The sequence below is a fragment of the Perca flavescens genome, chromosome 14, assembly GCF_004354835.1.
Source record: "Perca flavescens isolate YP-PL-M2 chromosome 14, PFLA_1.0, whole genome shotgun sequence".
In the NCBI taxonomy this organism is placed as follows: Eukaryota; Metazoa; Chordata; class Actinopteri; order Perciformes; family Percidae; genus Perca; species Perca flavescens.
In genome coordinates this window covers 24,493,714-24,506,623 of record NC_041344.1, presented here as the reverse complement: position 1 = coordinate 24,506,623, position 12,910 = coordinate 24,493,714, and the positions used below count along the sequence as shown (strand labels likewise).

Here is a 12,910-nt window from a genome sequence, read left to right as displayed (position 1 = left end):
CAGAGTTGTCAATCGTTATAGTCAGGTCCTGGGTAGGAGATCCCTTCCCTGGGAGGAAAAGGATCTCAGTCTTGTCAAGGTTGAGTTTCAGATGGTGTGTGGACATCCAAGAAGAAATGTCAGTCAGACAGGTCGAGATACGTGCTGCTACTTGTGTTTCAGACTCCGGAAAGGAGAGAATTAGTTGGGTGTTATCTGCGTAGCTGTGATAAGAAAAGCTGTGTGAGTGAATGATAGACCCGAAAGAGTTGGTGTACAGAGAAAAGAGGAGGAGACCCAGGACTGATCCCTCAGGAACCCCAGTTTTAAGCGGGCAAGGTTCTGAGATAGATCCTCTCCAGGTTACCGGGTAGGTTCGGTCTACCAAGTAAGATGTGAGCAAAGAGAGCGCAGAGCCTGACAATGGAGGAGCGAGAGGTTGCTCTAGCAATGTGAAGCTGTTCAGTGACAGCAAGGAGGGCAGTTTCTGTTGAGTGGCCAGCCTTGAAGCCAGACTGGTGGGGATCAAGAAGGTTGTTCTGGTGGAGATAAGTAGAGAGTTGATTATAAAAGGCACGCTCAAGAGTTTTGGATAGAAATGGAAGAAGGGAGACGGGTCTGTAGTCTGGATTTTTTGAGTAGTGGGGTCACTCTTGCTTCTTTGAGGGCATTGGGGAAAGCCAGTTGACAAGGAAATGTTGATGAGAAGGGTGAGGAAAGGAAGAAGGTCAGGAGCAATAGACTGGAGAAGGTGAGAAGGGATAGGATTAAGGGGGCAGGTGGTTGGGCGGGCGGAGGTGATCAAACTAAGAATTTGATTTGGAGATAGAGGGGTAAAAGAGGATAGATACTGGATGTGACGGATGGAAAGAGGATTTCAGGAAGTGTGCTGGAGAATGAAGAGCGTATGTCATCTATCTTTTTTACAAAGTAGTTGATAAAGTGGAAAAAATTCTTGCAAAACAATAATAGAAAAATAGAATAAAAAATAAATTGTGTTTTTCTTTCACTTACTTCCAAAATCAAATGCAAATGCTACACAAGTGCTTCACGAGGCGGTGGTGCGGATGGAAAAGTTACCGCTTGTAGTTGCTTTAATTTAAAGTTACTATGTAACTTTTAAATGTTTCTGAAACTGTAATTTTTCATCTGATGATCATAAATGACCTGTAACAGCATACGAGACTAACAGTGGAAAGAACGCTATTTGATATAGTTTCAATTAATGCCTTTTCCCGGGTCCAATTTTTCCGGCGAAGTCACCAACATGATTTGCAGCAGGTAGACGCCGTTACAGAGCACACATTCTGATGGGTCACAGATTTCGGTGTAACACTGGAAAAGCCGATGTTATTGTATCCAGCCAGGGATACGGTAGCAGGAGATTTCTTTATATATAAGCCTAATTTTATTTAAATTTTATTTTAGAAGTTATCTGTTGTAGTTTTCGTTGATACTGGGGCAGGGCCATCACAGAAAAATAATTAATGAAACAAAGAACAACTGAAAGCTAAAAGGGAAAGTGAAAGACGACGGGCAAAACCGAGTCAATGTCGGTCAGGCTTTCAACAGATGGAGACAATTATGGGATTGTAAATGATTAAAAAACATCCCCAAATTGGCCCTCAGGTATGTAATATGTCTATTATCAGTGTTGGGAAGGATACTTTCAAAACGTATTTCGTTACAGAATACAGAATACATGCCCACAAATGAAATTTGTAACGTATTCCGTTACGTTACTCAATCTGAGTAACGTATTCTGAATACTTGGATTACTTCAGGATTACTTCCACATTGAATTGCGTTTTATAAGTGTAGGAATGCGGCTATCACATCCAGCTTACTAAACAGGCCTATAATGGTGTGTTCTTTTTATTCCAACTGGCTGAATGTGTACCTGAACAAGCAGATAGATTATTGTATTGGTAGTCCCGAACTGCAAACAAAAATCGAACTGCAGTCTAAGCTACCACAAGCTAATTTTAGCTAACGTTAGTTAGCATGTCAAACGGGGCTATAGTCTTTAAACGGCTCTGGAGCTAGTAAATCAGCACCGAGGAGAATATAAAGTCGATGTCAATGTTAAAATAGCAAGGTGACCAGTAAAACTACAGCAGACGACTACCCTTGGCTAATTAAAAAAATAACTTACTTTAAGATGCTTCTTCAGGTTGGAGGTGGAGTAATTTGGACGCTGAAAGGAGGTTGGTTGCTGGCAAGCAGAGGCTGCACGGCAAAGTTAGCTGTATTTCATTCTCCCTGTTCGTTCTTTAATGTGAAATGCTGTTAGCTATTTTTTTCTATTTTATATCAGGGCTTCTGGAAAATGCATTAAGTTGCCTTAATTTATTCAGAGTGAATAAACTCGTGAAACAGAGAAGTATTGTCATGTAATCCATTGATTTTAACAATGTAACTGTATTCTAAATACCAACTATTTAAATTGTAACTGTTACTCATAATTTGTATTCTGAATACGTAAATACACCTGCCTCACCTGTATAAAAGACACCTGTCAACACCCAAGCAACCAGCATCCAACATCACCACCATGGGCAAGACCAAAGAGCTTTCTACGGACTGTTACATGTATTCTGTTACTCCCCAACACTGTCTATTATATGCGCAATGTGGTTGTACATCAGTAGCCAACATTAAACGTATTCTCTGATTGGAAATAACAGATTTTCTTTCTGAGCAAAATATTCATCGTGACCTCCCAGTAACGCTAACTCAGTAATATACAATGGGCAGTACACCACCGTAAAGAAAAGATCTTTACGACAGCAGGTGTGCTAAAAACACTACCGCTTTTGTCCAAAGCAGCCGCTGGAATCAACACAAACTGAAAGTTACATATAGCCACCTAATACTAATATAACAGGGTAGGTATATTTTACATTACAAAGTCAACTAGTGCAGCTTTAAATCCCAATCCATATTTCTCTGACCATAGTGAACTGCAGGTGTATCCATATGTTTGATTAGAGAGTTTAAGCTCCAGATATAAAATCAGCATTTTGTGTTTCTTTACTCATGTAGTAGTTTACAACATTAATTTGTTATTCAAGGTGCTGCATAGTGTTAGTCCCTGTTTTAGAGTATCTTTTAATCCAGTTGAGAACCAGGTTAAAATCCTTTGAAACAACCCTTTTCTTTACAGTTGGATTATGTATTGTGCCTTTTAAAATGTCATTCATCTACACTGGCAGCATTGTCAGGGTAACAGTTCAACAGAGACTCCTCTCAGATGTAATTGCAATTATTCTTTATTTATTTGGCAGCAAATGAGCACTTGATCCATATTTCATTGAATGTCAGCACTCCAGGAGAGTTACTTTTAAGTACTGCTCAGTGTGTCTGTGTGTGTGTGTGTGTGTGTGTGTGTGTGTTTTGTTTGTTTTCAGAAAGCTAACTGAAGAACAGCTTCACACTGTCACTCATGTCTCGCTCCAAATTAGACTCCAGCAAAGGATATCTGTCTTCCTCCCTGTGCTTCTTCAGTGGATATTAGCCTTAGTTAACAGCCTGACAGATGCATTTTATTGTCCACATTATCTCAACAGGTACAAACAGCTCTGGTGCCATGACAGAGAGCCTAATCCTGTCATGCATCAGCGGGCTGTCGGCGTCATTAACAAAAACATTAACTCACACCAGCTGATCATTAGCTATTGACTCAGGCTGACTGATTTGCTACACTTGCATGATCGATGAGCCTGGTTAATCATGTGTACTTAGAGGGAGGGAGAGGGGAGAGAGAGAGAGAGGGGAGAGAGAGGGAGGGAGAGGGAGAAATGAGAGATGGGAGAGTGAGGGGAGAGAGAGGGAGGGAGAGGGATAGGCAGTAGGAGGATGGTGGAGATGTCTCAGTTTGAGCTCAGTCACCTGTTAAATGAACGAAACTGAAGATTCTCCTTTTTGCTTCCGCCCACTTTTTAAGTGTGAACATTCACTGACAACTAATACACGTGTTGATGTGTACAAATACTCACACCCACACACACACACACACTCACAAACACACACACACACACACACACACACACACTTCTCATGACAGCCATTAAAGTGTGGATCGTTTTATCAATGTACTGAATAAAAATACACTTTTCGCCAGTAAAATAAAGACATTTTCAATATTTCAACATTAGTTTTGAGCTATACTTTTGATCCAGATGATTCATTGTTATGTACACAGAACACTAAAACACACACACACACCCACGCACGCACACACACACACACACACACACACACACACACACACACACACACACACACACACAAACAAACACACACACACACACGTTAATATGTGTCAACCAGACAGCTTCTAATGTTAAATTTTATGATGAGCAAACAAACAATAAAACTGAAGCATACTGTTGAGGTTGTAGCAAATACACTCACATTAGGCTTGCGAACACACCAAGGAATACACAGGATGTACGCTGAAGCAACACACACACACACACACACACACACACACACACACACACACACACACACACACACACACACACTCACAGGGTGCCGAGCGTGGAGTATAAAAGGGGCATCCTTCCCACTCAGCAGAGAAGTGCTCTCCTCACTCTCACACACTCCTCTGACACGCTGAACATCTTTCCTCAAGGTAAGGAAACCACTTTATAGATTAGAGATTTTAGCATTTTATGAGATGGTTTATATTGTGAAAATAGTTTTTTTTTCTTCTTCACAGTCAGACTGGAATTCAAATATGGAAACAATTTTCATTCAATTATTTGATGCAAGGGAAAGATGACAAAACGTATACATTTAGTTTCAATTTTGCCTTGAATTTTTCAATTTGTAATAGCAATATTTATGCAAATACATTACATTAGGTATGATTTCTTCTAAAATTATTGATAAATTAGAAATTTTAGATAAGAAAAGAATACACATGCTTAACATTTTTCATTTTTATTTGGTGGATTTATTTCCAGAGATGTTTCTGAAAGCAAAGTGGAAATGAGAGATGCTTTCTGCACAGACAATCGTGTCACTTTGATCTGCTGAAACTAAACTCAGGATATCAAGCTCCAACTATCTACAGCATGTTGCGTGCTCTGCCTCTGGATGACAGTGTGAATATGCTGTTTCTGATTCACGCTCCTTTCCGGTGCAGTCAGAGCGATCATTAACTGCGAAAGAGCAGTTGTCTGGCAGATGGCAGATGGTCTCAGTTGTAGTAGCTGTGTGGAAGATGACTGTTGAGTCAGAAGACGAGATACTTTAAACCCAGACTGGACTGCATTTCAAATTCCTAGTTATTAAACTTCCCCTATGTGCTTCTCTCTCCCCTCTCTCTCTCTGATTGCTTAAGATGACTGCAGGCTTGTGTGTGTGTGTCGTGCTGGCAGTCTTGTGTACAAGCTGTTTGGGGCTCCCCTTCTCCTCCCAGCCCCTAGACGAGGGCCACCGCTCCATGTCCGCTGCTTCTGAAGGTATCACCGGGGGGCGGGGAGAGAAGGACAAGCACTTTCATTAATAATATCACAGTAAGTATCCATATCTGACATCTGCTCTTGTACGTGTCTTTGTCGTTGTTGAGTAGCTCTCCTTGAGGCTGACACCCACACCTTGGGCGAGCCCCACCTCCAACACAGCCGCTCTGCTCCCCAGCTGAAAGATCTTCCTCTGGCTGAGGAGGATGCAGACTCCCGAGCCAACCTCAGTGAGCTGCTGGCAAGACTCATCTCCTCCAGGAAAGGTGTGTGTGAGGATATACATGTTAATTTGTGTGTGTCTGTATTATTAGATAGATAGATAGATAGATAGATAGATAGATAGATAGATAGATAGATCAATAGATAGATAGATAGATAGATAGATAGATAGATAGATACTTTATTCATCCCAATGGAAATTTTATTTTAGTTTTTTTATTATTATTAATAATGTATTATTAGTTTGCATCTTCCTTGATGCACCTGCGGAATCTTGAAGGAAATAGGGTGAGTGTACAAAGAAACATTTTTAGATACAAGTGCTTTCTCCCGCCTTTCTCCTCCCCTCGGTCTTGCTAATTACTGGAATCAGCTACAGCCAGCTTTGTAAAATGAATTAGTGGCTTTGAAAACCTTTTGAGGTTTGAAAGAGCATGTATTAGGCAGCGCAATCATCCGGCCATTCTCCTCATACCATCTTATTTCACTTTTTTTTCCTTGTTTGACTCCCAGTTGCTCTTTTTTCTCTTGTTTTTCTTCAATGCCAAGAAAACAAGCCGTCAACCCTGTCATAGTTCCTTATGTTCAGCGCTCTGGCCGTGTGACAGGACCGAGCAACGTCTGTGCTCTGACATTAGACAAAACACACACAACAAAACACACACACACACACACACACACACACACACACAAACGAAATGCTCTGAAGAAAGGTTTTCTGCGTCTTCAGACACATTTACATATTTAAGCTGTGAAGTTTATATCTTCCTGTTGTATAATCTTCAGTACAATACTTTAGGAACAGAAAAATGCAAAACAGACTGTTCAATCAGACAGTGAAGTCTATAAAATGCCAAAGGGCACATTGAAATGAGTATGTAATACCCTAAGGGAATGTGTGCGTGTGGTTTCTCTTTAATCGTGTGTGTGTGTTTGTGGGTGTCTGTGATCGTGTGCTTGCTGTTCACTTGCATGTTTCGGTGTAGGAGGTGTCGTTGTTGAGCCTTCTGCAGCCGATCTTCTCAGCACACCAGGGAACTAAAAACACTGTTTGTGTGTGTGTGCGCGCATGCATGCCAGTGAGTGTGTGTGTGTGTGTGTGTGTGTGTGTGTGTGTGTGTAGGAGGATGTGGGTGGAGTGAAATAAGCATTTCACTGAGCGCTCAATTGATTACCAAACGGATAGCATTCCTGCTTCACTTTGCTTGGAATAAAAAGTCGGAGATTCACAGGTCACAGTGTGTGGAGAAGAAAATTTAATGAGGGTGCAATGATCATTTTAAGCGAATGGACACACATTAGTTCATGCATACACAGTGATAAATATACAAGCATGGACACACAAAAGGAAGAGAGGGTAATAGTATGTTGTCACCCTAAAGTCCAGCTGTTGTTGGAACATCCCCTTTACTTTGTGTGTGTGTGTGTGTGTGTGTGTGTGTGTGTGTGTGTGTGTGTGTGAATGAGAGAGAGACAAATAATGAGAGAGACAATTAAATTGTCCAAAAGAAAACCAGCGTCACAAGTTATGAAAAGTGTAATTTGGTAATGAACTCAACTAACTGCTAAACAGCCATTTTAGGGCAAAGAAATTGTAATAGTGACGTTTTTTTTTTTATATTAAAAGCATCAATCACTGACAATGCATTTTAGTGCACGAAGAAAATTAACTGCTTGGTTTGTGAGAGCATCACTGGTGTCCTATCTCACCCAAAACTGATTAGTAGAATGATGATGTTTTAGTTATTAAAAAAAAATACTGCTTGATTTCTCTCAGCTGTGTCAGAGTGTCTCACGGCATTAAATATCTGAATAAAGTCACATTCACTGTGTTACTGTACCACATTGGCCTGCATCCTGCTTCCAAAAATGAGAGCATTCCAAAGTAGCTTCCTCCAGCTGTCTCTCAGGGGCGTCAGACTGGGGGGGAAAAAGGGGACTGAGTACCCAGGGCCCTCATTTGAGGAGGGCCAAAAAAGATGCTAGAATGAAGGTAGTGTGTGTGAGGTAGGGGCCCATAGAAAGTGCCTGTCTACAGGGCCCAGAATTTGGTGCTACGCCCCTGCTGTCTCTACGCAGAAACAAACCAAAAGTAAGACCACAACCCAGTGAAGTTTTTAGCCGCTCTCATACTCTACTGACTCTGAGGATTACTAATTTCCCTCCTGCTCTGTTTCTCTTCCACCCACTCTTTCTATCACCTCCACCCCTCCTCATCCTCCCCACTTCTCCTCCTAGGATCTGTGCGTAGAAACTCTACGGCAAACAACAAAGGCAACGGACTGAGTGCCAACCACCGAATAGCAGACAGGGACTACTTGGGGTGGATGGATTTTGGCCGCCGCAGTGCAGAGGAGTATGAGTACTCCTCATAAAGGGAAGTCACGGCTCATACCCCTGTGTACAGGCACACAGGGAAAAGAAGAAAAAAACCACGCAAGCTGGCTCCTCACTGTCTCACAATAAGAGTCTATTTATGATGTATTTGTTGTACATTTGTTTGTAAAACTGTAATAATGCAATATACATATGCCAAATTTTGCAGAAAAGCTCTCACTGTCCATGGTTTGTTTGGTTCTGGTTTTCTCTGGTTTCTTTATCATTTTGGGTGGAAAGGATTGGGATGCTGTGAAGGTCTGTTGAGACTTACTGGACTGAATAAAGATTGGAAAAATCACTCTGCATATGAATTATTTCGATACAATGCATGCTGCTTAAATTAGATCTGTTAACATTCATTGGGTGCATTGGGTGTCAAAAACAGGATTATCTGTGGCACCTCATAACTGCTGCAAGCATAATAATCATATTGTAGATTATAATGCATCTTTATGTAGTAGTGTAATGTTATAAACCCTTATATATCACAAGTCAAATCAGGGGTGACAACGCGAGTGTAATAATAATAACACATGGATGAGTACACACACAGTTGGTCTAAAAGCCATTTTGGTGATAGTTTATAAAGGCAATGCCCTTCTGAATATATAAAATCATCCTTAAACACTTGATCAAATCCTTGATTTTGTTCCAATATTGTTCAAGATTTATTACATTCCAAAATCCACGTCAGACAGTTGTTTCTGTTGGAGTTAACAAATCCTTCCCACTTAAAATCTTAATTTTCCTCGCTTCTACACTCCAACTCAATCAGGACTATTCTGACAATGATTAAACAGAGGATGACTGGTAAGAAATTGTTCACATGCAATAGACTGAGGGACACTCAATACAAAATTCTTTACAGATAACATGTAACTCCCTCTGTTTGGCATAAGATGGATCACAGTTTATTTTAGAAATTCATTTTCCTTTTTTTTTTTGACAGTGTGGACACATTTTTGGTACCATATAGCCAAGGATATTAGTGGTATTGCGGTGGGAATAAAAAAATAATCAAATTTTTCTGCAGCTTCCCTCTGAAGGTCTGCCACTTCCTGCTCTAAAATATAAATTACTGGAGAAATTATTGATTTGGCAATGAAATGTATTGTGTTGAAATGGGTCAAGTAAGATCCTGAGTAAAGAGTCTCTCATCCACTTCTTATCAGCTGCCAGTTTGAGACGATGAATGTAAAAGGAGAGATGTCTGATGCTAAGAAAAAAGGTCAGCGAGCAGCCGCACAAAGGAGATGAAAGTCAGTGAATGCATCATTCAGGAATCGGGCCGGGGAATGCTTGAGAATATCTTCAAAAGAACAGCTAGATCATTACGAGCTTTAACGTCTGTGTTAAATATTGAAAAAGTTTGAAGCATTTGGAGAAACTGATGGGCTGAATTATTAAAGCAGGCTCCAAATAAATCCCAATAATTGTTTTGAGTGTTATAAAGACATTTTGTGTTTAATAAGAACATTTCTCCAACTTCTTTTTCAAACTTCTTTAGACAAAAGCAGTCTAAGAGATTTGATGATGACTCACTTAATTTTATTTATTTTTGTTAGGATTTTCACGAACACAACAACTCTGACAAAAGCCAACAGACAGGCTGCTGTTCAACCTGTAGAAGGTTGGCCTATTAGTACGGGAAAGAGGAGGAATCCACAGTGGTGGGGAATTGTGATGAAGCGGCCCACCATGACACTCCTTGTGTTAAGTGAAAGATGTGTCTGCGTGAGTGAAAGGTGCAGAGAGGGATCGATAGACAAAGCAGATTTTGTGAATTATTCAGAGAAGTGGTTTTGGATGCCTTGGGGTAAAGAGAGGATTTGCTGTGTTTGTGTGTGTGTGTGTGTGTGTGTGTGTGTGTGTGTGTGTGTGTGTGTGTGTGTGTGTGTGTGTGTGTGTGTGTGTGTGTGTGTGTGTTGGTTATTGATGCCACTGGCCTGGACTGAGGTCTCACTTGAATCAGAAATTTACAGACACTTGAGATTCTGAGAGGGCCATGGGAATTAACTCAAACTTTCTGTTTAAAGATCTGAGGCCGCCTTGAGAGTTAAAGGCTCTGGAAGGGTTTAAAGGCTTCAGTGGGACTGCCAGTAAATGTCTCCCCCCCTTTGTGTGTGTGTGTGTGTGTGTGTGTGTGTATCAGCATTTGTGTATGTGTGGATGTGGCTATCTGCTAGAAGTGCCAATGATGCAGAAAAAGGTCAAAAGGCGAGAGCATGTGTAGCCTACGACATGGAGCGGTTCAGGCACTCATATATGCATAAGTGCTCTGTTTTTGTGTGCTAATGGGCAAAGCCACACACTCATGAAAGGAACATGAGCTCCAAGAGTGTGGCTGTAATAATGATCCAGCAGCCATGACGAGCAGATGGTCTGGTCCTGGATCATCCATGAAACTGGCTCGACATACTGTGTTTCATTCTCTGTCCTTTTCCATTATTTAACTTCAGTTTAGCTTTAGTCAATTCAAAGGCATTTTACTGGCATCTTAAACAGAAGAACTTATGGTAAAAGCAGGGAAGGAGAGTTCTTATCTTTGATGCTCCTGGACTGTACTCCAAAACCCCATCATCCCAATCTTACATAATAAAGATTCATCTGGCAACAATAAGCACATAACACAGCAGCAAACGTTTCAAAGATAGTGATGTATGAAACTACACATTTAAAAGAAATTGTAGGACATTTTGAGGACAGTTACTAACTTTCTTGCCAAGATTTAGGTTACATCTCCACTACCACGTTTGTTTAAAAACAAATATCGGTTACACTTTACTTGAAGATACATAAGAGTGACATGACACTGTCATGAACGTGTCATAAACATTATAAACAAGTCATGAACGTTTATGGCATAGCTTTTGGTAAGTGTCATTCGGTTTTTGTCATGACAAGTTATGGTTAGGGTTAGGGTTAGAGTTCATGTGTCATGGCTGTGTCATGTCACTCTTATGTAGATACCTTCAAGTAAAGTGTTACCAAATATCTTTTGCTGGATTTGCACCTCAAAGGACAGTACTGGCATTTCCGAGCCCCTAAAACTGAGACATTTGAAAACTTCTGCCCCCGTTTTGGTCTGCGTTGCTTTGTAGTCTGGAGACTGGAAACTACAACGCTTGTGAGTCAGTCTTATCGGTTAGGTAGGCTTACATACCTTTCCGTAACAGTTCCACCTCGTCGTATTGACCCTTGCGCAGTATGCTAGTTTCGTTTGGTGACTTGTTCGGTAAATACATTCTAGCATCTACCCTCTATTTCTTGGCCAGGCGCAACTTCATAGTCTCGCTGGTTGCCTGGCAACAATACTCTAGGTAGTTGCTGCGTCAAAGCATGAAATAGATTGGCACAGGAGGACAATAAACACTTTAATCGATTTAGAAATTGGTGTGAAACTGGTCTTCCCTTTATACCTACCAAATATACACCTCCTAACACTTTATGTGACTGAAAATCTCCATTGAGTAAAATGCATTGTCTGGGAACCATGAATGGCTGTGCATAGTTTTATGGCAGTCCATCCAACAGTTGTTGTGAGATATTTTAGTCTGAAATTGGCGACATTGAACAACACCGCCAGCGTGGCTAAAAGTTATTACCAGTATTCACTTTTATATATTTATGTAATACTGTTAAATAACACCCAGTAGAGGAGCTGACCCGCTGGTGTCAATACAACAACGTACTCATTAATGTCAGCAGGACAAATGAGATTAATATCAACGGGTCGTCGATGGAGAGGGTGGACAGCTTCAAGTACCTTGACGTGTCTGACTTGGGTGCCGATACTGATTCAGTGGTGAGAAAGGCAAATCAGAGACTGTTTGACTTCAGATGCCTAAGGAAATTCCGGATATCCCCTCAAATACTGAACAATTTCTACTCCTGCATCATAGAGAGCATTCTGACGGGGAACATCACTGCCTGGTACAAAAACAGCACAGAAAACTCTTTGCAGGATCACAAGGGCCCTGCAAAGAGTGTTCATTTGGCTTAACATACAACAGGCAGTGCCCTACCCTGCCTAAAGGATAGTTACACAAAGAAAAGGCTAGGAGAATCATCAAAGATCCAAACCACCCGGTTAACAGCCTTTTCTCCCTGTTGAGGTCGTGAAGCACTGAATTTTTGTATTGACTGAGTTTAATAACAATTTTAATTAACACATTTGGACATCATGGGTGGCATTGATGAGGGTACTTACACTCATCTGATAGGCCTTTGGGTGTACACCAGCCATGTAACTGTATGTGGTTTCTGTGCTCAGCCAGAAGAGGATCCTATTTGCATTTGAGGGTGGATGTCCTCTCTCACCTCAAAAGTCAGCTGATTTAATCTTGCGATAAATGAGATTACCAAAATGTTATGTTAAAAGTACAAATATCCACACTGAAAGACGTCAGTGACATTTGAAACAGAGTTACATGTCATTTCTTCTAATTAGACTCCCCAGCTGTCAGAGTGGCATTTTTGGATTATTGCTCACCTCTCGTTCACCCTGTGGCTAATAGAGGTTTTAATAAGCAGCCCTCATCATATCCCTCGTAGTACAAGAGATACAGATGGTGAATGGGTAATGGATTATGACTGCGCCAATGTGGGCAGACGGACAAATGCAATGTAGTTCACATACTGAGTATTTTATGGGCTGAGTTATTCATGAGCACCATCTTCTGGAGGAGGGTAAAAATAATTTCCTGTATGTGACTCTTCTTTTCATGTCTTGAATGGGGGGGAAAATCATACGATTATACGAAGTTATTGTTTGATTACAGAATTTTTATTTGGAAAAAAAAAAACATCATTACACTTCAATACTCAAATACTTACAGTGATCTGTGATTCTCAGT

The 12,910-nt window shown here is 40.8% G+C and overlaps 1 protein-coding gene across 1 annotated transcript; it reads left to right on the top strand.

Moving 5' to 3' along the window:
- Positions 1 to 4,571: 4,571 nt before the first annotated feature.
- cckb (cholecystokinin b) lies at positions 4,572 to 8,063 on the top strand. The gene is made up of 4 exons (XM_028598031.1): positions 4,572 to 4,618; positions 5,333 to 5,453; positions 5,564 to 5,719; positions 7,914 to 8,063. The coding sequence occupies exons 2-4, from the start codon at positions 5,333 to 5,335 to the stop codon at positions 8,048 to 8,050; spliced, it is 414 nt and encodes a 137-aa protein (XP_028453832.1). The 5' UTR covers positions 4,572 to 4,618; the 3' UTR covers positions 8,051 to 8,063.
- Positions 8,064 to 12,910: the final 4,847 nt, after the last annotated feature.